This window comes from Pinus tabuliformis, chromosome 2_1 (genome assembly GCF_031772625.1).
Source record: "Pinus tabuliformis cultivar Carrire ecotype Pingquan chromosome 2_1, CPIR1, whole genome shotgun sequence".
Lineage (NCBI taxonomy): Eukaryota > Viridiplantae > Streptophyta > Pinopsida > Pinales > Pinaceae > Pinus > Pinus tabuliformis.
In genome coordinates this window covers 971,117,026-971,142,694 of record NC_142299.1, presented here as the reverse complement: position 1 = coordinate 971,142,694, position 25,669 = coordinate 971,117,026, and the positions used below count along the sequence as shown (strand labels likewise).

Here is a 25,669-nt window from a genome sequence, read left to right as displayed (position 1 = left end):
CCCCTTATTAATATTGTTGTGCCCCTATTGCCCCCATATTGTTATTACTGTGCCCCATAGAATCCCTCTATTGTTATTTTTGTGGCTTTATATTATTATTGTTAGGTCGGCTGAATTATATTGTGACTCCTTAGACTCCTATATATAGAAAGGAGGTTTTTTCATTTGAATCATCCAAGAATTGTTCATTTATGTAATGTAAAGGAGGTTGCCCCCTCGAAGAGGCTGAATTCTAAGGCGTTGATCTATCTTTTCTATATTTTCTTGAGCTGGTTTCATAACAAGGTCGCTCTATATGGAGAGGACCAAAACTGGACGGGGTAGAAGAAGGACAGGTACCTTCTTTCTCTTTCCTTGCTATCAGGGTGGGAGTTTGATAATCTTTTGACTTGGTAGCCACATTAATTGGTGTATTCATCATGAACACTTGTGAACCTGAGGAAGTGGAGGACTGAGGCTGGTTTACCATTTGGGTCTGTTGGGATGGAAAGGGCTCTTTCAGGGCAGCAAGGATCCCTTTCAGGAAACAACTAACTTCGGATCATCTAGGACAATCCTTAGTATAGTGATCCTCCTCACAGATGAGGCATAGATATTTGGGCTTCCATTGGGAAGCATCACCAGCAGAAGACTTACGAGGGACCTGTTTCAAAGCATCGGCTTTACCCTTGCCTTTTCATTTCTTCTTACCTTTAGAGGGTTTGTCCAATGCGGTAGGCTGGACAGTGTGAACCTCTGAGGTTTTATCAGGGCCAGGTGAATTGCGAGAGGAATCATTGGAAGTAGTGTTGGAGACTGACTTCTGTTTGGAAGAAGATTTTGTAGGGGTCTGAGTCATTGAACCAATTACTCCATCAATAGGAGGTGTAGCCGGAGACTTAGATGTCTTTAGATTAGATGATGGTTTGGGCACATCAAGTAAAATATCATATAACGTGTTGGATTGTGAATAGATGTCGTCTAGATACTGGGCACCCACGATGGCTTGTTCCTCAATGACGCATCCACCCATATCAATGTCCTTAGCAGTTTTGTTGACGAATGATTTGGTGAACCACTCAGTCAACAATTGATGAACATTCTCAAACTTAATTAGGCGACGCCTACATCTCCATTCGTGGATGTGATTGGAGATGTGGGTCCCAGTGTCTTTCTTGAGCGACGTTAGCATATGGGTGCCAGTTTCATAGTGAACCACCAACTGGAAATGTGTGAGAAAGGCCATAGTGAGAGTGTTAAATTCATGATAGGTATTTCGTGGTAGCTTGATATACCACTTGGCTGTAGTAACTATAAGAGTTCGTTGGAAAATCTGAATATGAATATAATCATCAATGTAGGAATTCGAGGAGCACCAGAGGTGATATGTCATCACGTGGGCTTGTGGATCCTCTTTTGCTTTTCCCTTAAACTTCAGACAATCGCTCTGGATCTTGGATGGGAACAAAGGCAAGTATGGTGAATGAATAATCAGATAATTCATGAGCCTAGACACATCTAGAAATTCAAGTGTAGCCAAGAATGACAATTGGGTATTGAAAGGAATTTGAGGTTGATAAGCAGACCCAACTGGCGGAACCCATCCTTGCTGGTAAGGATTCCATGCCCATAGTGGAGGGTTTTGTTCATATGGAATTTTAATTTCCCCCCTCTGTAGGTTACCTTGCCCATAGGGAGGATTCTGACCTTGAAAGCCTTGAAACTGTCCAGCCATAGGCTACTAATAAGCAACATACTGGTTAAAAGGTTGTTGAGCCTGTTGACCTTGGACATATGGATTTTTCCCCTGATGCCCCTAAGAATAAGGGTTTTGAACCTGTTACCCTTGGAAAAAAGTGTTCTGGACCTGCTACCCTTGGACAAAAGGATTCGAAGCCTGTTGCCCTTGGACATAAGGGTTTTTCTCCTGCTGCTGCAGGACTTGACCCTGAGCTTGCCCTTGCAGAGGTTGACCCTGTTGATATGAGTATAAGGGTTGTTGTTTCCCGGGTTAACCTTGTTGTTGCAAGGGCTAACCTTGTAGCTGTAAAGGCTATCCCTGCGGCTACAGAGGTTGACCTTGTGAAGGCATAGGCTAGGAGGATTATGGAACATAATGCACTTGCAGTTGCATGGCTTACTACAACAGTTGCAAGGGCTGACCTTACGGTTGTTGCAGTTTTCCTTGCTATGACATTATCTTCCCTTGCTGCTTCAGAAGTTGTACTTACTGCTGCAAGGGTACTTGAACAATTCCCGAATTGTATCTGGCCATATCCACCAGGCGCGGCGGATGGACCAGGTTGAAAATAAGGTCTAGGCTGAGGGATGTAGGGAGGATTAACCATCACTTGTGAACCATACGGAACATAAGGATGTTAGTACGGAACCTGAGCCATATTGGGTTGCTGGTACTAGATGTTACCTGACCTAGATGGACCAACAGGGTTCGGCTGTTGGTACTAGATATTACTAAATCCAGGAGGACCAACAGGGTTTAGGATGGCACTCGAAGAGGGTTGGTTCATTCCAACCATGTGAGATTGTGAGCCACTCACATTGGTTGTGCCAAACATCACAGAAACATTTGAACTTTTCCCCCCAAGCGGTGGTACAGCCTGTCCACTTATTGGAGGGATCGAAGAACTGAGAGAGACATGACTCGAGACTGTCAGTTGAACCGGACGGGTTACTTAGACCAATGAAACAAGAGGATTCAAAATGGTGGGTTGCACTAGAACTTAATTAACTACAGAATGCACCATCAGTTGGGAGGTTGTGTTATGAATGAACGGACTTGAGGTAGGCATAGTGCCAAATGGCCAAATAGGGTTGTGATATAGCGATGAGGCACTAGGCGTACCTAAAACCAACTGATATAAATTCATGTAATTACGCGGTAACTCAGGATGAACACTACTCGGAATGCTTCCCGTGTAAGGTAAACCTTCAGGAGGGAATGGATATTCCTATTCCTCGATAGTGCGTGGAGTGGAAACCTTCGAGTGACCCTGAGAGGAGATTGGGATTTCACCTTTTGATTCCATGGGTGAAAACAAATGAAAATGGATGACCGAAGATGTTCGAGGGGATAATTCCAAAGGAATACTCAGCTGATCGTATGTATCGTACAGATGTTGCGGTGATATCACAATGGGATCGAACAAAGGATTTGGAGGACAAACAACTAGTCCTAGCTGACCTTCAGAAGTCAGCGGACTCTCGGGAGTCTGTATAGGATTATTCGAAGATTCCGAGCCAATGTCTAAAAGTGACCCAGTATCTGAGTGAGGAGGATGACGAGATGACAAAGGTTGAATGCTCAGAACAATTCCAAGTTCAACACCTTGGTCCTCAAGTGACTGTGGCAATTCAAGAAAAGGCTCCTCAGACGATCTTTCAGATAGAGGAGAGGAAGAGGAACTAGGCGAACCTGATGGTTCAGCCACGATGACTTTGTCTCAATTAACCAGAAGAGAGAGATTGATTCCAAGGCTTTTAAAATGTATTTAAAGGTATACTCACGATGTGGTTTGGAAAAAGACTAACAGGAATGTTATATGATCGTGGGCAACAATTTTTTAAGACACAAAAACAAATTGGTGCTCTTTCATGTTTTAAGAGTCGAGAAAGAAGCAAAGGTGACTCTATCACTTTCAGTTTGAAATGAGCTCGAAAGGACAAGCGCTCGGATGATCTTTTATATTTAGGGAGTCAAAAAGATAAAAATGACTACCGGGTAAAAAGGAAAAAAGGATTACCAGGTAACTGTGAACTGCAGAATACCTCCCAATGAACTGAGAAGTAAGGGTAGGAAATCTCCCTGAATGCTATGTTTGGTGTATCATGTTTACAAGGCGGTAGACTCGGCTTCCTATGGATAGAGGATTGCAACCTAGTGGGGTCTCCATTTATATATGCGACGGTACGGGGAGCAAAAGTCCATACTAGTATTGTCTAGTGCCGAAACGAATGACAGTTGCTACTTTTAAGACATCGGGACACGTCTCTAGCCTAGACCTTCTAAATGTGATCGTTAGGTTTTAAATGCACCTTAGGTTAATTGAATACATTTTAAAGTTTATCTTGGAATTATGTCTCAGGTTTTAGGCCTTATCGATGTGACTTGGAAAACTCTTATATGCAGCTAAATGAGAGAAGACCATTTCAATTCAATGAATTGTTTACACTAATGAGAGTAGAAAACAAACTTAATGCAAAAAACAAGCAATTGAAAGCAAAATGACATTTTCACTACTTCACTTTTTGAAAACAAAATGATGAAAAACTCTTTCCAATTCCTATCTTTCCTATCAAACGCACTTCAAATAGTCCTTTCATGCAAATGATGATGCAACTCTAGTATTCAATGATTCTAGCTAATGTAACATATTGATTCGACAAACTATAATTATGTATTTTTCAGTGAAATGAGAAAATGAATCTTTCACAAACACTTCAATGAATTTTTTTCAAAACAATCAACCTCAAGCAAATGCAAAACAGAAAAGAGAATTCCTTCCAAACGAATGATGAAAAGACCCAACCAAAAAAAAGATGAGCAATGTGATATTTTCCTTAAAAGAGACACTCAATCAACAAACGAAACTTTTCAAACTTGTTAAATGGAAATAAAATCAACAAAAGGAAAAAAATGAAATGCAAGGAGTAACTTAGCAAACAACTTGACTTGCTAAGCACACAAATTGGTGAATGGATGATGACCTAGATGCCTTAGGGCTACAAACCATCCAAGGACTCAAGAAACCAAATAAAAGGAAAACCAAACAAGGATATAAACCAAGCTAATGGAGCTTTCTAGTGAGGGAGAACACAGTCAGAACAAGCTAAGAAACAGAAATCAGAAGGGCAAGACACACTGGTTATGATCTAAGGGAAACCCTGATATTCATCTACAGGAATCGGTGCAATTACCTAACTAACAACAAGTGCCAGAAGGGGATCAATGCGACTGTTTTAAAGAAAATCACACTGATTGGTGCATTTGTCAGAAAAATAAATGCGCTGACCAAGGATTCAAGGAAAAAAATAATTTTTTTCAAAGGCTAAAACTAGACTTGCCACTGTAAATTTCATACTCAGAGTAGTAAACTAGGAAAAGCAAAGAAAACTAAAGGGAAATGGTGATACTAGAAAACTTCACACACAACCATAAAATGACAATCAATCAAATAGAAGGATTGGCTCCCCAGTGGAGTCGCCAATTGGTGGTGTAGGTAAATTCTCAGTGCGGACATAAACAATTCCTCTAGCCTAAGAGAGCAGGTCTAGCCACAAACAAACAATCTATGGAAAACTTCCTTAAGATAGAATCAAATAAGAGGGCCTACCTCTTAGAATGCTATTCCGCTTGGTGACGATCATGCTTCCTTACTTTAGCTACTTTTCGTTTCCTTTCTTCAAATACCTAAAACAAGCAAGCAAACAACAACAACAAACGTGATAGCATACAAATTGCATTCAGCCTAGTTAACAGGTCAAGGAACATTAAGCCATCAAATGTAAGATAACACTTTCCATGTAGGAAATCAATCAATAGTTGTATTCATATAAGTTCATAAAGATATTACAACCAATTCCTTGACGGTTTATTTGGAGGAGCTGGAGTGGGTAAAACAGTACTCATTATGGAGTTGATCAACAACATTGCTAAGGCGTTGTTGGTCTCCTCCGACATATCCGAGTTCCGACACTTCTGCTAGCATCTCATGGATAGACCCAACAATGGAAGTTTTAAGGCTTCTTCCCTTTAGTCCCAAACCAAACCAAACACACTATTCTCCCTCAAACATAAACTAGAGAGCTACAAGATATAGATGTCTTGCTGATTATTCAAGCTCCAAAAATACTAAGACTAAAACTAGTGAAGCTTGTAAAAGGAGTGGTTTATATAGCTTGGTTGGAGGGGAGATGGTTTCTCTTATCATGGGAGAAGGATTTATCTCTTGGGTTGGTTTCATCCTAATAGAGGAAAGGAGCCCAAATTGACTTCCTCGGCTCCATCCAGCCCAACCATTTACCAGACTTCTGTTACGAAACTTCTAGACCTAGAAGCTTCGACTCCATATTTAAATAACTTTCCAAAAGGGGATCTACGCAATTGAGAAAAGGCTTAGTAGCGTTGTACGACACTAGTCCTCGTTTTAATCTCTACAAGTCAGCATGAGGATGAAACTGGTCATTAGTGTCGGTCTTATAAACTGGGGTAAAAGGAATATTCTTGGGAAATTATGCAAAAGGGAATCATTCTTCTCATGAAGAGGGACATAATGGGAGTTTCTTCATGATGGGAAAGCATGTAGGGTTCACTATAGAGGTCCTCTAAGATTTTGGAATGGGGGGTAGAGGGACAGTGACAAAATGTTGTGTAACAGTACTATATCATCTTCATAACTTCATCCAAATTATTGAGATCATCAAATTTATTTTTGTCGCTATATAATGATGGTAAACCACATTAAATATTTTTGTATTTTTATCTTTTCATCCTTGATGAAACCAACATAACTCAGTAATTCAACAAGTTTCCTATAATATTCCTCCATCATCATGCTCCCTAGATTGAGTTCAAAGAACTCCTACATTTATCTTCCATACTAGTGTTTCGACAAGTATCTCTTCTAGAAATACCTCTTGAAATTCCTCCAGGAGATATGCTTCTCATCCAAGTGTTCAACTTCTTTAAGTTGTTCCCACCACATGTGTTTTCCTTTCAAGTGATAAAATACAATTCAAGCCTCCATTTTGGATAAATAATTGTGTAGTTAGAAGTACTTCATTATCTCCAAAAACCAAGATTTAAATTCCTTACCGATCTTATGCTCATAATCAAGAGTAAGAGGTTTAATCTTTGTAAACTCTCCTTGCAATTTATCCAATTCAGATCTCCTATTTTGTTGTTAACTAGTGATATACTTAGACTACTCCCATATTATGAGGAAACATAATCCCTCTTCATTAAATGTCTTGGTGATGGACGTCGATGCCTACTAGCTCTCTTAGAAGGGCTTGGCCTTCTAGCATCCTCCATCATAATTTGAGAATTGTGTTTCCCTACCGAACTTGAATAAAATCTTTTGTCCATATACATTTGTAGATGATTTACACTTTATAGAATTTTAGTATTAATCTGGTGTTATTCCTTGATAAACCTTTATTTATCAACCTTGTAGATGAGCGCCTCCATTTTGATACTCCTCATGGCCTCCCTAAGGTCTCTATTCTTTGATCTACCTCTTCCATGTCCATTTGACTCTATCTTAGCATTACCCATGTTGACATTCATACCTTTAAACTATTTTTCATGGTTTTAGGACCTTTGAGCATTATCCATACACTTGGTCCTCATGTTGAACCTGCTCCAATAGGCCACCAGAGGGTTTCTCTTGATTTCCTAAAAAAATGTTCTATCGAAAAAAAAACTAGGATAATCGATGTATTCTCATCCTTAATAGATTTTCTTTTAGTATTCCTTTAACCAATTCTAATATCTTTGCTGAAAGTTATGACCTCTTGAAGTTTGGTTAATTTTCCCCAATTTGCCCTTGTTCTACTACAACATTTTTCTACTAATTGCTTAAGAATTTGTATATCCAAATTCCAAATCTAACTCCATAGATTTTTTGTATTTTTGAAAGGATCTGTATTGAATATATGTCCTAATCTAAGATTTTGTTAGAGAGTTGTGCCTTTTATAATTAAAATGGTGCCTATTTTGTCCCCTTCATTGTTTCATTCATAACTCTTTATTACTGACTCAATTTTGCAATTCTAATATCTTGTTGGAAATATATTTCATTTAAGATATATAAACTATATATACCATTAGTAAACATAGTATTCATTGGATTATGCCACCCAAAAAAGTTGTTTAGGGCCTCAAGATTCCCTGCAAGTTAAAGCCATAAAAAATGGTGAAAATTCTCTAAAATTATGAAGTTTTCCTACTATTGTAGAACCGTGAATTGGTTAAAATGCTCTACAACTCTATTTTATAAAAATTTATATGCATAGCAATTGTCTTTGTGCATTCTTCTTGAAAAATGGAAGTATATGCTTATATATCTTAAGTTTGAATTGGACACGAGCTAAGTTTACATGTCCTTTCGTAGAAACTTAGCACCCATATAGTTTAGTATTATGCCACCTTCTCCTTCTTTTGAGCCCCACTTGGGCCCCATGTTTCACATGAAACCTCCTTGATCCATGTATCCTTCATTTGTTCAATTTGAGAGTAGGCTAAAAATTCTTTTGAAATACCACTCAAGGGTGACAAGATGAACCTAAATGCACCACATCACCACTCATTGAAATCTTGGTTTCAATTTGACCTCCTTCCTCTTCTATTAATGGTAAATGAATTTGACCAGAAAAAATAAAGCATATGCATATACTTTACTAAATTTGATACTTCAAACCTTTCACTTTCTTTTCGATGTCATATTACACTTCCGATGTACCATGCTTGTGATATTTTTCCACTTGTCAACCCATGGTTCATTTCTAGGGCGAGCTAAAATGGTGATGGAATACTACCTGAGGGTACTAAAATAAACATGATTATGCCACATCGCTACTTTCCATCTAACATACCCTATTTTTTACACAGAATATTGTGTTAATTACCTTGGAGTTATACAATGCATTTTTTTTAATAATAATTGTTAAACAACACAAAAGTAATGGACATATATGAAATATAAATGTAGCATTACATATTATTCACAAAGGTATTCAATTATACATTCTCTAATTATTCTTGGTTTCCATATTCCAGGTGGTCCCTTGGACTCCAGTGACTATTCATATTCCACAATAATCCTTAGTGGATTAGGTGTCCAACATTCCCCCCTAATCCGAAGGGTTAAATACAAGTCCAAGAAGAGATCTATAATACAAGGTTGGAGAACTATGAAATGATAGTATAAGGTCGTAGAACTCGAGGTCTCAACTGATGATGGTCTAAGGATGACCACAAACACTAGAATGCTTTGTGAAGTTCCTGGAACTGCTCCAAATCTAGCAAAAAGTTGAAGTCTTCTGCTAGAGGAAGTGCTTCTTGTTGTTTTGAAAAGAGGGTCCATTGGGGTATCAACTGGAATGCTTAGTCCAGTTCCCAGAATAGTTCCAAATATGGTAATAATTTGATGTCTCCTGCTAGAGGAAGTGTCCATAATGCCTTGAAAAGGGAGACCATCAACCTCGAAAATGGAGGTCTCAACCTGCAGAAAAAAGAAGTAAACCTGAACATGAAAAAGAGGCACATATAAATATGATATATGGTCATTATATAATATATGTATGCACCATGAATTACATATATAGCATATCCTTCATAAAAAAATTCAGCGCACACATTAAAACACAACTTTGAAAACACTCAATGCATTCTCCAATCATATGAGTAAACTATACAAAACATTGCATAATAATTTGCAAACATTCCCCATTTGCAATGAAAGGTTATAGAAAGGATTCAATGCACATTCATTCACCTTACATGAGCCAAGCATCGCATATCAAATTACACAATCTTCAAAAAAATATTGAGTTGCCATCGAACCATATAGCATATAACAAGAACAATGTAGCGTATAGAAGGAAAGGTTTTCAACACACAACAAGGATAATCCGACCCATGTCTTCATGAAGCAGACTCCGGTCAAGCGTGCAAAAACCCTAGCTATAAATTTTCTCTTTCAATACAGGCTGCAGCCACCCAACCCACGATCTTCATGCAATAGACTAATCGTCAAGCGTGCAAGAACTCTAGCTATAAAGTTGCTCTTTCAATATAGCTGCAGCCACGCAATGTGGGATCCTTCGATAAATATGCTTTAGTTTAAGCAACGTGCGAAGAGGTAGAGAAAACTAACCTTAGCCAGTGTAATGTGGCTGGAGCTAACCAGCCATATATTGGGTATTTAATGCCTTCAGAACAGCACGCAACTTAGCCCGATAACACAGGAGCGGGCAAATATTATTTAATGCCGAATTTGCCCACTCCCGTATTATCGGGTTAAGTCGGGTGCTACTCTGAGGACATTAAATACCCAATATATGGCTGGTTAGCGCTTTCCGTGTAATGTGGCCCTATTAAACATTGAATTCAGGTTTGCTATCTTATTCCATATTTTACATAGTCTTTGTTTTTTTCACCACTACATAGATGAGGTTTTCAGATCAACAACTTTTCGAAGGACACCATTAACAACACGATAATTAGATCCATTTCCACATATGTTTAACAAAGAAACTAGACATGAAACTAATATGATGAAAATGAAAATCCCATAAAAATGTATGGTTGAAATGATATGTCTGAGTTACGGAGTTTGTACGATGCAAAGACGAGCACTGAGCTCTAGCATTCTCTTATACATCTCTACCACATTTTTAAATGTAGTGGGGATCATCATTCGAATGCAGTCAAGGTATGTAGAGAAAGAAACCACTCGGTGAGCATAGAACCATGGAAGGTGATCGTTAGTGGGGTTCCTAGAATCGATTAGAGAAATAGAACAAAAAATGAAATGATAAATCTCAAAGGTCAGGTTTGCACAAAAAGAAGATGACCAATCTATCACAAAAGCAACGTAATGGTCATAAAAACAAGTGATTAGATTAGGTAGAGAGATTAATTATTTATGACTTCAATCTCTCTTTTCTGTTTAAAGGAGTCACCACAGATACAAATACAAATGGTATGGGTCGTAACATTCATGCAAAATGACAGAAAGGACAACTAAAATTGTATGCATATGGAAGGAAACTTAACAATCCAGTTAGATAATTCACTGTAGAATGGAAAACCACCCATTTTGAATATTACTAAAAAACCACATAACAATTTGATTTCTATGAAGGCCACAAAACCATGGCTCACAAAATTTAGGCAGGGCAGGAGTACACTTGCCGTGATACCATGTTAAACAGCACAAAAGTAATGGACATATATGAAAGATAAACATGACACAACATATTACTCACAAAGGTATTCATTTATAGATTTTCTAATGACTCTTGGTTTCCATATTTCAAGTGGTCTCTTGAACTGCAGTGATTATTCATATTCTACACCAACCCTTAGCGAATTTGGTGTCTAACAATAATAATATATGCATCAATTTGTGACTGCAAAATTATTTATTTGAATCTCTTTCTCTCGTAATACACTCATAATACACATGAACATGCGTAAGTTTTTTCTTATATTGCATTACTTATTATTACACCAGATATATTGTACTCTCTTGTATTATGCTTCACAAATTTGGGTTCCGCTACCACAAAACTATTAGAATAATTGTGTTTACCTCCGTGATTTTTGTTTTATTCAACTATATGGTATAATAGTAGAGATAGGGGTTTGTACCCTTCTTACATGATCAATGGTGTGAATTAATTGAACATATTTATATATACATTCGAATACACATGGTTGTAATAAGGTAATATTAAAAAGGAGTGTAATTATTTTAATGTATCACTATGGTATTAAAATGCCACCACTTGTATTCATACGCTCGACCATATTGTTACATGACTTGGCTATATACATGATTGCGTTGTGCGACAAACTTCTTTTTGTTTCATTTAATTTCCAACATGGTATTTTTAATGCTATGCCATTTATTGTATTGGACGACCCTCGTGGAAATTCATATCCCCATGGTTTTTTTGTTAAACCATCCATGCACATGGTTGATTAAACATATTTGGAGGGCCTGCACTATTGTTGAAACCATAGCCAATTGTCATATTCTATGGTGGAGATTAGACAGGGATTGATTGATGATGTTGATTGCTTCATAGGCAGTTATGGTAATGACCTACCCTTGTCTCCACCCAACAGTGCATTTTCCATTTGGTTGAACAGTGAGACAAACCATGCTACTTATGCGAATTTTTCATAGAAGTTTAGGGATATTTCCTTTGGATCTGGAGATTCTCGATGTCAAGGCATTAGTAATCTACTTGCATCATCTCCAGAATTAGTATTTGACTCACAAGGAAATTGGAGGCTTGAGGAACATATCTACCTAATAAGTTTTCTTAATGGAATTTTTGATTTTTTTGTATCTGACTATGTATACAATTTTATCCATGCTAGCATTAAAAATTATATTTACTAAGACATATTTTTCTAATTGATAGGTTAAACCCTAGGTCTCACTTTAGGATTTGGCTACGACGATTTATATCTATACAAGGGTTTCACTATATCATCTCCTTCCAGAAGTTCTTAGTGTTTTTCCTCAAGGTGAGATAGGGTTTTTCCAAACCCTAACCATGTGGTGACTAATTATATTCTTTAACTCTCAATTCATAGCTTAATTAACAAATTTGTATAATTTAATGTGTATATTTGAAACTCCTCATGAAATTTACTAAATTGTGCTAGCCTACAGATCTGAAGAAGTTAATTCACCATCTAGAACACAAATAATAGACTTGCAAAACGAAACATCACACATGCACATAAAATTTATAATAATCAAAATTTCTCAAAACGATTAGTTTAACTATGCCTGAACTAACACTTATCATGTACTCTTTATTTATATATATATATATATATATATAACAAAGATCCTTACCAAAATTTTTAATATTTCTCTATAAAACCAAAAAATAAAATAAACAATTTCTATATCTATTAAATAATTTCCCTAAAATATAAAAGAATCAAAGAAAACAGAAAATTCATCACATTAGATCACTTATCGTTAGTTCTTAGGTACCTAACTCACCCTAACAAATTACAAAAATATATAATTAAAATTCCTACACGCAAGAAAACAACTACACCTTTCTTAAACACTTTTAGCCATTCAAAAATTAAATTCAAAAAATCCAAGTACCCAATTCTAACCAAAGAGTCCAAAAAGTTTGCCGCGTAAACACTTCGCCCATCCCATTCTCTTATCCTTTCAACGTTGAGATAAAAACATTATCTTCATTCTTAAACCATCTCATTTGTAACGTTGTTCCCATCTTATGAGAATTAAGAAAATAGGCACGTGATCATCATATGTTCGCTAATCCACGTGATTGGCATTACGATCTATTATGAATTATTAAAACTTTCGTAAGTACATAGGTTATACTTGATTGAAATTAGGTTTATCAACTAATTAAAAAATAGTTGATAAATATGGATAACCATTAATAGGACTAAGATTAAAAAATTATTAAATTAAATATTTTTAAAAATTATTGTTATTATTAATAATAATAATTCTAAAAACATTAATATATAAATTAAACATATATATTTAAAAAATATAAAACAAAATTTTTAATTATAGAAATTCTAAAAATTATTAATTTATAAGTAAATTTTGTTATAATATAGTTATATTAATGTCACATGTCATATCACATACTTAAAATATTATAATTTATGTTGGTTAGAAATTGTAATTACTCAGTTTTGTAAGAATTGATTAAATTTAGGAGCATGATTTAAGTTAAATCAAGTGAGCTAGAGTTAAGTTATATTTTGAGAAAAATCTAATGTGTGTATATTGAATTATTTTGAGTGAGTAACTAATCCAAAAAATATAAATACCACTCACCGTTTTATTGTAAAATCAAATTTATATAATCAATAAAGAAAAAACCAACACAAATAACTTATTTATGTGAATTATTATTTTTCCTATCTACCATTCCAACAATAAAATCTAAAGGATAGTCTCAGATTACATAGCCTTAAGTGATAAAAGGTCGAAATTTATTTGCAGCTGCCGAGCGATAAGCCGTAGCTTATCGATTATTTTTTCTGAACACGTGAGAGTTGTAGCCCTAAACGCCAAAAGTGGAAGGTTGATACTTCTTTTTCTTGAAGTAAAAGTTTTCCGCCGGCTCCACTCTCAGTCGCGGCCACCGTTTTGCACCGAATAAAAATATAGTCGAGAGACTCCACCGATGTTCACAGTTTTTTAAATTTTTCGAAAAGTTATACGTGAAATTTGTTGTTTTTTTTTTTTCAGTTTTTTGTTTAATTTTTTTAAAATTAGACAAGAATTTATTGAAATTATTAGTTTAATAAGTAACTTTTGCACAATTTAAGTGATTTAAATATTTTTCTAGAGAGTTAAAACCATATACCATAAAAAAACCAATTTAAATATAAATCGAGATTTCACCTTAATTTTTTAAGTGGATTCTAATACTAAGTGGATTCTAATACTAACACTAGAAAATCTAAAAAATCCCATAAAAACCACTTCCGTCTAAATTATATAGATTTGAAAAAGTCACGTGAGTATTTGGTTTTTGGGCCATATAACATCCTTTGTAAAACATATACGTGACATATCTTTCGAAAAGAGTTTTGTGGTATGAACTCAAAGGGTTTGATTTTTATTAAATAAAATTAAAAAGGGCTTTTTCTAAGTGGTTCATAAAAGGTTTAAAAGAGTTTTATTAAAAGTTTTTTAATTATAAAGGGAATTTTATAAAATGGTTTTAAGAGATTTTTGTGTAAAGAGAATTTTTTTTGAAAATATTTAAAAAAGAAAATAAAGAGTTTTAATTGGAAAGAGTTTAAGGTTTTGCTAAAGTTTATTTCTTTAAAAAAAATTATAAGTATGATAGTTTTTTGAGTGAAAATTGTGAATTATTGGAAATTAAAAATCATATATATATATATATATGGGGTGATATGGAAGGTAGCCTCATGCAATCAATAAAAAATTATAAGACAGAGGAAAGACAATAGTCATGGGTCGCAAAGAGCTATTGAAGAAGACTAAGAAAAATAATTAGAAAGAAGAGATAAAAATTGTTGTAGTGTTTAAAGAGGTCCACGTCAAGTCAAAGAATTGAGTAATCGAGGTTGATTGATTTAGCGTGGATATACTACCACCTCCTATGTTTATTGATGTCCTAGCTTTGAGTTTCATTCAACGAGCAATGAATGAAACGGTTATGTGCAAGGTAGCAAAAACAACAACTTCCTAGGAAGCATGGAAGATCTTGGAAGAAGAATTTGGTGCAAAGGGGAGTGGCATGCAACATCAAAATGTGTCACAATTTGTTGAGTGAGTCGTAGATTTGAGAGTAGATGAGAAAGACTTTAAGAAGCCAACAAAGCTTGGAGAATCCCACTCAAAAGTGGATGATGGTTGTCAAGATCATAAAATTGAAACCCATTATGCAAGCATGCATATGGATGAAGAAGATGCAATAAAGATTGCAAAAAGAGAAGCTAAAGCCTCTGTGTGTTAAGCAGAGAAAGAGCATATAAATTCACAAGGAATCCACTGTAGCGTGGATGGTGCAGATGATGATGAATTCCACTATGACAAAACACATGTGGATGATGACTGCAAGGCGAGATGTGAATTGGTGCATCTAGTCGCAACTGGTGCAATTGATGAGGTTGAAATTGTCAATGAAAATGACAATGAGCACATGCATGCTCGAATATCCCACCATGGTGTGGATGAATATTACGTTGATGTTATGTGTAGTTTCTTTTATGAAAGAGGGATTGATTGTGGCAATATGGTAAGCCATGTTCGATGAAAAAATGAAGGTTGAAGATATCACAGTAGCAACAAGAGATGAAGTAGTTGGAATTGTTCATGAAGCAACACATGATCGAGCAAAATTTGATGATCAAGAAGAGGATAAAGTGATTGAAGAGTTTTTGATGAGAATATCCACTCACAATAAAGAAGGAAGAAGTAGAAGCTCTCATTGAAGATCATAATAAAGATGTTTTTAATATTGTTTTTGAATATGCAGGTGTTCAGAATAGCATGAGCGAAAAAGTTGAAAACAAATTTGGTAATAAATTTGATGCGTATTTGAAGCTCATTGAAGAATGGATTTGGAAACCAATTGAACAAATTGATGCGAGTATTAAAGCAACAACTAGAATAAAGGAATTGTATGAAATGGTGAATGATGATCTTGAGTGTTCACATTATAGGAAAAAAATAGCAGTACCTGATGATAAAAGTGAAAAGAATGATATGGATTTTTTTGAAGACAAAGATGAATTCATTGAAATAATTTTTCAGCAATGGATTCAAGAAGATATAAGATTCTGCTATCAAGAAATATGACAAAAAGAAAGACACGATAATGAAGCACAACCAGCAGAGGGTAAAAGGAAATTTGAAAATGGAGAGTTGTGGTAGCATTCCATAGTTGAACGGATCTTTGAAGAGGAAGTTGTAGAAGACAAGATCAAATTATTTTTCAGCACAAATTCAAGACAAGCCAAAGAAACATTGCAACAACAAGAAGTAAATAAATATGGAGCCTACAACAAGATCACACAATAGTGAATGAAACAATTTCGAGGATATAGAAGTTGGAAGAAAAGAAAAGAAAAAATATAAAAATTGTAAAAGGTTTGAGTCATTGTAAGCCTAGACCAAGGGACATGTTTGAGTGATAATTGAGTCAATTTCTATTGTAAGCCTAGCAAGAATAGTTAAGTCATGTTGAGTCATGTTGAATCATGTTTGAGATATGTTGAGTCATATTATCTTAATTAAGGGGGAGTGTTACAAATTGTAATTACTCACGCATGCAAGAGTTGGTTAAAGTCATGAGAGTTACTTAACTGAGTCAAGTTAAGTTGAGTGACTTTGAGTTAAGCTATATTTTGGAAAAAGTTGAATTTAGAGTGTGCATGTGCATTTTGGGCAAGTACTTAGTTCCAAAATTATAATTACTTAATTAAGGGGGAGTGTTAGAAATTGTAATTACTCACGCATGCAAGAGTTGGTTAAAGTCATGAGAGTTACTTAACGAAGTCAAGTTAAGTTGAGTGACTTCGAGTTAAGCTATATTTTTGAAAAAGTTGAATTTAGAGTGTGCATGTGCATTTTGGGCAAGTACTTAGTCCCAAAATTATAAATACCCCTCACTTGATTCATTGTAAAATCAATTTTGTGTGATTAGTAGAGAAAAGTAGCAACTCCTATGGTTTGTGTGTGATAATTATTGTTTCTCCTCTCTACCTTTCCAACAATGTTTATATGACATTTTTTACATAGTCTGGATAATCTTCGGCAAAATCACATAATCAATCTTTTGTCAACGCGTCTATGTCATTCCCTATTCCTGTGGGACCCCTTATATTGGTGAAACTGGTCGCTCTATCAATCAACGAATTAGCGAGCATTCGGCTGACTTAAGACATGGTAGAACCAAGTCCTCAGCCCTAGCTGAACATGCGGAGAAGACTATGCATCATGTTTGTATAGAGGATGCTCAAGTCATTGCCAAAGTTGCGCAGTTTCACCATCGCAAATTTAGAGAGGCCCTGGAGATTGAGAAAAGGCCGAACAATCTTAATAGGGATGATGGCTGGAAGATTAGCAGTTGCTGGGTCCCAGCCTTGTCTTCCTAGCCTCCTCATTCCCCTTTGGTTAGGTCTTAGGGTTTCTGTCTTCCCTCTCCTCAAATTCTGTTTTTGGCGGGTGTGTCTTGGAATGCAGGAGGTAGTAATATGGTATTAAGTAGTTTCGGGCCTATTATGGTTTTAATCCTATCCCAGGGGGTAATTTAAAATTAGATTAGATTCTTTGCATTGTTTTTAACCTAGTTATTTCCTTTAACTGAATTCATATATATTTAATTAAAATAAACCTTTTTTAAAACCTTGTAAGTAATAAAATTTTAGTAAATATTGATTGTATATAAATTACTAAGTTAGATAAACATGTACTTTAATTATGGTATTTACATAATAATGTTTTAACTAAAATACTATTTATAAGATTAAAATTATTAAGTAAATATAGATTATTTAATAAACATAAATGATTGTATGAACTTATTATAATTAATTAATAAAAATGATTTAATCTAGTTACCTATTGTAACTATATTATACGAATAATAGTAATTTAATACTATTTATTATATTTAAATAATAATAAATTTAGGTTATTTGAAGATTTAATTTATTAATGACCTTTATATTTAGTCTACCATAATTTATTAATGACCAATATATCTAGTTTCCTTTGGACCCTTTGATTTAAACAGTTATTATTAAATTAATACACACTTACCTATTGTAACTAAATTCTAAGAATAATAGTAATTTAATAATATTTAATTATATTTAAATAATTTGGGGATAATAATAAATATAGGTTAGTTAATAAATATGATGATATAATGACCATTATATTTATTACTCAATTAACTAATAATAATTAATTATATGCTTCTATTAATAGAAATCAAGGGTTTGACTTTGATCCTCAGGTCAAAATTAGCCGTTGCAATATAGCCGTTGGAGTCTCTGCACACTCTATTTAATCAAGCTAAGCCAGATCAGTTCTTCAACTTGTCCTGACGATGAACCACACTGGTTGGTTCGAAACGCGTCGACAAAAGATTGATTATGTGATTTTGCCGAAGATTATCCAGACAATGTTATGGATCACAGAAGTCTAAATTCCTTAATTTTTTACATAATCATTTTAATTAAAAAAGCAAAAAATACATATTAATTTCGAAAATAAATTTCAACCTTAAGTATAACTACTATTACAAATATTCTAAAATATTATGTGAAAAATAAATTTATAATAATCAAATTAAAATTTTAGAAGTGTTATTTCAAAATAAACTTATTTTTTTTAATTATTAGTTAATAAATAAACCTTTTTTTTCATTTAATTTTATTATTATTATTTTCTAATTTCTTTATTTATATCCTCTTAAAATAACGAAAAAAATCCATTTATATACATATAGCGCGTTTCCATTATTAAGTCACTCCATTAATTTAACCAGATCATTATTTGTCTTCACTTTTAAATGCACTTGTGGAGAGCTCGATGAGATATGATTGGTTTGAAAACCCACTACAGTCAAATTACGCAATCCAGATCCATATATATTAATGTCGTCCTCAAATTATTTAAAATAAGCGCGGTAGATCTTGATCGATTGCAAGTTTAGCAACGATCTCATAAACCTTTTGCGTTGGATGAATGGCATCCCAAAATACATATTTTGAGGCATCGGAACAAACGAATAGAGCATGCTTGTTACACGGACCAGCCCCTATCATTCCCGTTCCGCAGCATCCTCTTCCCGATATCTCAAACCCTGTCACCACACCAACACAATATGTAATCTCTCAATATACAGCGAATAATATATCGCCTACTGTGTGCTTTCAATGACAATCGAAAAAGACCAAACTCTGACAGAGCATACCGTATTTTGGAGGATTGTATACCATATCAGATAACACTTGGTAGATATCTCTATAAACAATCTTGAGACCAAGAAGAGAATGCATCAAACTCGCCAAAACCGATTGTAGTTTTTCATTGTAACTAACGGCCACCTGGTTCTGTTCTTCTAAGCATTTCCCGATTCTTCTGTTGATGAATTGCCTTAGACTTAAAGTTCTGACTACAGGCAAGCAACCCATTGGAGGAAGTCCAACGAACAATAGTTTACGAGCGCCCTCTCTGTATATCTCCTGTTACATAATCCATCAAAATTCGTCATTTCAATCCGTTCTCTTTGAACATGTTGGAGAGACTCCAACTAACAATAATTTGCTTTTACCCTTCGACCTCTATGCCTCCTGTCACATGATGCTATGAGTGTTAAAATGCATGGAAAATTGATCGTTGTAGTTATTTGTCATTTTACCATACATGACTTCATGGATCATACAGGATTTACGCTTACTCTATGAGTCTACCAGAGAAACCCAAGTAATAATTCAAAACTGAACATAGTTTAGTCGATTTGCAAGACTGGTAAAATAAGGTACATGAAAAATAGCACCGACCTGAATAAAATTGTTGGCTTCTTTCAGTAAAAAGTCCTGATACTGCTCAATGTTCATCCGTGCGCTTCGAATTCGCAGCGTAAAGTAGGTGATTACAAAGTCGTTAGTTCCCATGCTACATATGAACAGAGCATTTCTTATAATGTCTGATGCGTTCTTTTCTCCAACCACATCTTCCAATCTCCTCCGGTAATCCTTGAAGTGGTGTATCTGCTTCCATAAAGGCAATACAGACTGCAAAACATGAAATATATTGTTCAGGATCAAAGATGTTCAACTAATTGGAATTCAAGTTAGCGAAAAAAGATGATGAGGGTGATAATTAGAACATACATAGATCTCGGCCGTGAGATTGTCATAACCAGATCCTCCTGAAGCAAAGCTTACACCCGTTATAATGTCTTCCGAAGTTAGGGTAGGATCTAAATATGCCGGCAATGTCTCTTTCAGTCCTAATGCTGCAGCTGTACATGTACCAGCGAAAATATGTTTAGAATGAAAAATCAGTATTCATATATAATACATATGGTTATTCATGAGCTTACCAATAAAATCTGTTGCTAGTCTTCCGTTGGAAAACCTTCCGGTGGGCTTATGATGGATGAAATCCCTTCCGTAAGGAGGAAAGTTGCTCTTAGCTAATGTCACCAGATAGTCGTTGTTGCCTGCGTCCACCGATGAATCCCCGAAAACAAAGAGTGCCGGGAACGCTGGTGGGCGTGTTATTTCTTTTGACTCGTTGAAGGGAATGAGGCAGACGATGAGAAAGCAGGGCAAAAGTACGAATGAATTGAGAAGAAACGCCAATGCCATTGTCGGTGGCTTTTCGTAGAGGAAGGCCAGCAAAGTATGGGGGGCTAAAATGGAATGGATATGAATATGAATTGCGAATTATCAAGTTTTAATTTATAGGGAGCAGGAAACATTGATAACAAGAAACCCCTTTCACTGATCATCAGAGTTGCCGTGCCTCATCAATTAGAAGGGTCGGAAAAAGTGGGACCAATTCAATGTGATGTGGATATCATAGACAACAAAATTCGTGAGATGTTAAATTAAAGCAATAGTCCAAAAGAACGGGAGTAGCTTTCGACAGAGCGTCCGCCAAATGTATGGGGGACTTCGTTAAGCTGCAAATAGTTGTGCTCAGCGTGGGCGCAGGGTACGAACGAACAGAGTGGTTCCACGGAGACGTACGAATAATTGAAATGAGAGTCGGAAAGTAGGCAAAGTTTGAAATGAAGGCTTCGTTTTAGGTAGTGGCAAGCGGAAAGTAGGCAAAGTTTGAAATGAAGGCTTCGTTTTAGGTAGTGGCAGGCGGAAAGTAGCCACGGTTTGATCACCGTTCTATATTTCGTAAAGATAGGCGTTGTGACATACATGAACGAAAGAGCAGAGTGCTTCCACCGGTACGTGTGGGGTAATTGTAACAGGTATTTTTTTGGATAGTGGTAGGCGAAAAGTATAAACGGTTTGATCACGTTTGAAGTTTAGCCAAAAATATCTTAACTGAAGGACAACCATTTAATTTATTTTTGTTAGATAAGTTTAGGTTCGCGTCAATTTCAACGGGTATAAAAAAATAAGTTTCACAATTTTAATATTTCATTTCATATAATTAATTTTAATATTTCATTTGGCTCTATATTAAGGCCAGTTTCTATCATTACAGCCCATTTTCCCATGGTCAAGTGTTTTTGGGCATAATGAAGTTTTGCATCACATTTGCGTCGTATGAGTGTTGTTCTTATGCCATATGCATGCTGTATGAGTGTTGTTCTTATGCCATATGCATGGTGATAAAATATTAAAAGATTTTTTTATTTTCCTTGAACCATGTTTTCATCTATTTGTATTGGCATTACACCACTATAATTTATATTTATTTAGGTAACGTTTTACTTAAAAATATATATCATATATCCTCTTAGTGTTTTTGGTATAAATCTATTTGCTATAGAATTGTTGTTATATTTATACACAATTTTGATGGTATTGTTCAGGAAATTTGAAATTTAAAATAGGTGTCTTAAGCTAAATTATTTGAGAAATTATTTAAAATAGGTGTCTCAAGGTAAATTTAAAATAGTTGTCTCAATGTGTTCAAAGGATTTAGAACACCATTTTTTTATGGTATTTACAAATTGAATTTAGTTGGTTCAAATAAATTTGGAAAGACACGGTCCATGAGTTCTTTATATATAAGAGGTACTCAGTGATATAACATATCAATTAATAGTGGCCAATATCATCTGAGGACTTACAACTCGTTTTGTTTTGATATAGATGTGACAACAACATAAATAAAAGAAGAAACCCATCATATAGAGCTTGTGCTATCAAGTATTCTACACATATCTGGATTAAGAAAGAAATGACAGCCAAGAATTATGGCTAACGCTAAGACTCGTGGAGTGCATTTAAAGATCTGAATTCCACAATTTGTACAAGCATTATTCATCAACAATTTGATTTAAATGAATCTGTATTTAAGAGGAAATGCATCTAACTGCTACTTAACATGAAGGCTGAGAAGAACATGACACATTTATGAAAATATTAAGCAGAAGAGACATACTGGAATCCCAAAACGTAGGAATCACCATTGATATTGCATTAATATTATGAGTAACATATACATCAAAAGAACCAGAATGTTGCAAAAAAATACATAGCTTCTTTCCAAAAGCATGAACCTTTCTTTCTTTATCAAAAGCTACATATATAGGCCTCTTTGGACAGAGATAGGCCGCTAGAGAGATATTCCTTTAGTTTCTTTTCAAAATCATGAACCTTTCTTTCTTTATCAAAAGCTATATATATAGGCCTCTTTGGGCAGAGATAGGCCGGTAGAGAGACATTCCTTCTTGATTTGGTTCATTATGCCAAAATATGTCTCAAAGTTCCAGCCTGTACGAATGCACAATTGATTTAACCATAATGTATTGATATAACAAAACAAAGTAAAAACCATAAGTAAAAATAACACCAAAGTAAATGAAATGCCAAGGCTAGCATAATTTGGATGATCTACAAGAACGATGAGATGATGAGGCTTGGTGAAGAGCATGCAGAGCATGAGGATTAATCATATGTACGAGTGGTGGATTCACAAATTGTTAGCATCATTTGCACAAGGCTAAAGAGGGTTGAGGAGTAGAACTGAACTGCCTGTAATTAATCTTCATATCAATCACCCCTGAGTAGTCCAACCTGCGATGAAAAAGACTCCTAACCATCCCGAGTAGTTGAAATTCCTTCTTTAAGAAATTTACCACAGTTGTACCCTTAAGAGTGGTTGTTTTCTCGTGAGATGATCCTGCCCTGCTTTTAGCTTCTATCATTTTCTAATTGTATTGCTCCTAAGGTAGTACTTCCCCATGAGGCCCCCAGAGGTTAGGTAACCCAACTTGTATGATCCTATCAAACTCTTCATTGAAAGAAGCCACGTCCTTTTGTACCCTAACGATGCTCTTCTCTGCTCTAGCTTTGGCTTCTTCTTTCGAAACCACCTTAGAGATCTCTACCACTTCACTAACTCTATCGCTATGTCTATTGGTCTCAACTCCTCGGTTGGCCTCTCATTTAAGAAACGAATAAATTTCATAGCAAAATGGGAGTTCCTTATACTCATCTCTTTAGCATTTGTTATTTGTGATTCACACTCCGCACTAATGACCTTTTGATCACGTATCAAAGTCACATGTTCCCAGTTGAGTTTCATTTCCTGAATGATCTCGTCCCACACCAACTACCTGGCTTCAAGAAGAGACATGTTCCCTTTCAATTTAGCCTTTAGTTCAGTTATCTCCTCTGTTGCATCCTGTAGGTCTTTAGTGACCTGTTTAGCATTGGTAACTGAGGTTTGCAGTTGTTTCGTCTTCTGAGCTAGCCAGGCTTTGGAAGTATCTAAATCCATTTGTGTCTTCTTTAGTTCACCTTTAGAAATCTGAAGCTCAGTAAGAGTCTGAGTGAGGCAATCAGTGGGATTCTGGGGATATTTTACAATTTGATCATAGTTTTCTCCAATGCCAATACTTTATCTTTACTGTCTGTCAACTCCTTCATCAACTTTTCTTTCTCCATCTCGACCTATGCCAACTCCTTTGTCTGGACATGTTCCCTACCATGCATCTTTAGCTTATGCCTTAACTATTGATTTTCCTTTTGAGTTGACTCTAGAATGGTTTCTACAACTGATCTGTCATCTGGGTTGATATCCAGTTTAGTTATCAACTCCTTATATGATTCTTTCTGGAGATATAGAGCTGTGGAGTTGGCCTTCTCTATTTTCATTTTATTGGAAAGTTTTCCTATATATGTCTCAGCTTTATTGATAGTCATGAGGTTTTTACCCAAATCATTATATAACATTTCCCCAACTTGCTTATGTAGGTTGACCTTATATGACAAAGGTACAATGGCTAAGTTCAGCTAGACATCCAAGGTCTTGAACTGAGGACCTGCAAGAAATATATGTACTAATGGGTGTTGTAGTGAAATTCCCATTTCATCCTTCTCGAGGTCCATAGCAACTAGTAGTCGAGTGTGACGAGGGGTTGATTGGGCACCCATTTCTCTCTGCATTTTCTCTTTGAACTTTTTGGTTATTTCGTCAATAGCTTTTCCTAGAGGCCAATTGGATCCTGTAACAGCAGCATTGTCCTCAGGAGCTGGAATGACTACTTCAATTGTGGGTGAAGTTGTGACTGTTGGTGGATTTTCCAAGTTAATTTAAAAGCCTGGATGATCTTAAACTGGTTTCTCTAGTTGTATCCCCACTTCCTCTTCCTCTTCCTCTTCTTCCTCCTGTTCTGGACCTTGGATCCTAGATTTTTTATTTATATGTCCTTCCTCTGTGTGAGTATCCTCACGAGTCAGCAATCCTCTTTGATGCTTTGCCCGTGCTGACTTGGGGACTCGGTCTCCATTTCTGTATTAAGAGGCCATCAATCAAAGTTAGCTTTCCATTCAATTTCGGGCTCTGAGTCATGCACGTAAGTTGATGCTTTAATATTTTGTCTCCTTTGGCCAATGATGCCTTGGGGATCGTAATGCCAAGTGTCTCCCTTTTTGAGCTCCATGGATTCAAGTAGGGCCTCAATTATTTTGAAAGTCTGCCGTGTGTTTAACACAAAAGGACCTTCTGGTTGTCCCATTTTAAAAATGTAGCCTTTCTTTGCTGGTACAAAATGAAGCAAGTCTACACTGAGGATATGTCAAATGAATTCAAGGGTGAAGATCCATGAATGATCTGGTATGTAATGGCCATGAAGGTCAAGATGAACTGGGAATACCAGCCCAAGTCGGGCCTTTTTTTGACAGAGATATTCCAGTCAAAGACAAAATTTTGTTTCTTATTGGGAGAAAACACTTGAAGGTACAGACATTGAAATATTTCGACATGGGTATACAAGAATACGTAAAACAAAAGGGAATAGTAGCAAAAGTAATAAGATGGAGGAAAATAACAGAGCTGAAAGCATATGGTAGTAGATAGGTAGAGTGGGATGTTAAGTAGGAAGTCAGGTTGCTTCATCTTATGCAGAAACCCCATGATGGCTTTATTTATTATTTGCGAGATATCTTCACCAATTAAAGAGGCGATTACAGCTAGGATGGGCCGAACGAATTTCTTGAAGAGGGTTATTGAGAACCACTCTTCCGGGGGAAGGGATTTAATTTCAAGGGTGAGGATTTGGTTCAGGATGGACTGTTATTCATCAGGAGGGGCAGTAACGAAGTGATGAACTAAGGTAGCATCGGTGAACAATTTCATTGTGGAAGATACAGGAAAAATTAAGCCCTTTGAATCAAGGTAGGGGTTATTTCCAGGATTTTAGTCCCTGAGGCAGAAACATAGTAATTCTT

General features: G+C 35.7%; 1 protein-coding gene across 1 annotated transcript; it reads right to left on the bottom strand.

The window, feature by feature from the left end:
- Positions 1-18,878: 18,878 nt before the first annotated feature.
- On the bottom strand, positions 18,879-20,650 carry LOC149203862 (GDSL esterase/lipase At2g04570-like). Its single transcript, XM_089400256.1, has 5 exons — positions 20,344-20,650; positions 20,132-20,262; positions 19,799-20,032; positions 19,210-19,480; positions 18,879-19,098 (listed from the first exon to the last, which is right to left on the bottom strand). Exons 1-5 carry the CDS (start codon positions 20,609-20,611, stop codon positions 18,908-18,910), a joined length of 1,095 nt encoding a protein of 364 aa, XP_089256382.1. The 5' UTR covers positions 20,612-20,650; the 3' UTR covers positions 18,879-18,907.
- Positions 20,651-25,669: the final 5,019 nt, after the last annotated feature.

Excerpts from the sequence above, each read along its gene's own strand:
- LOC149203862 (XM_089400256.1), bottom strand. The coding sequence starts at position 20,611 with ATGGCATTGGCGTTTCTTCTCAATTCATTCGTACTTTTGCCCTGCTTT. Across the intron at positions 20,263-20,343 it reads ACTAGCAACAGATTTTATTG|CTGCAGCATTAGGACTGAAA; the intron begins GTAAGCTCATGA and ends GTACATGTACAG. Across the intron at positions 19,481-19,798 it reads AAGCCAACAATTTTATTCAG|GAGATATACAGAGAGGGCGC; the intron begins GTCGGTGCTATT and ends ATTATGTAACAG.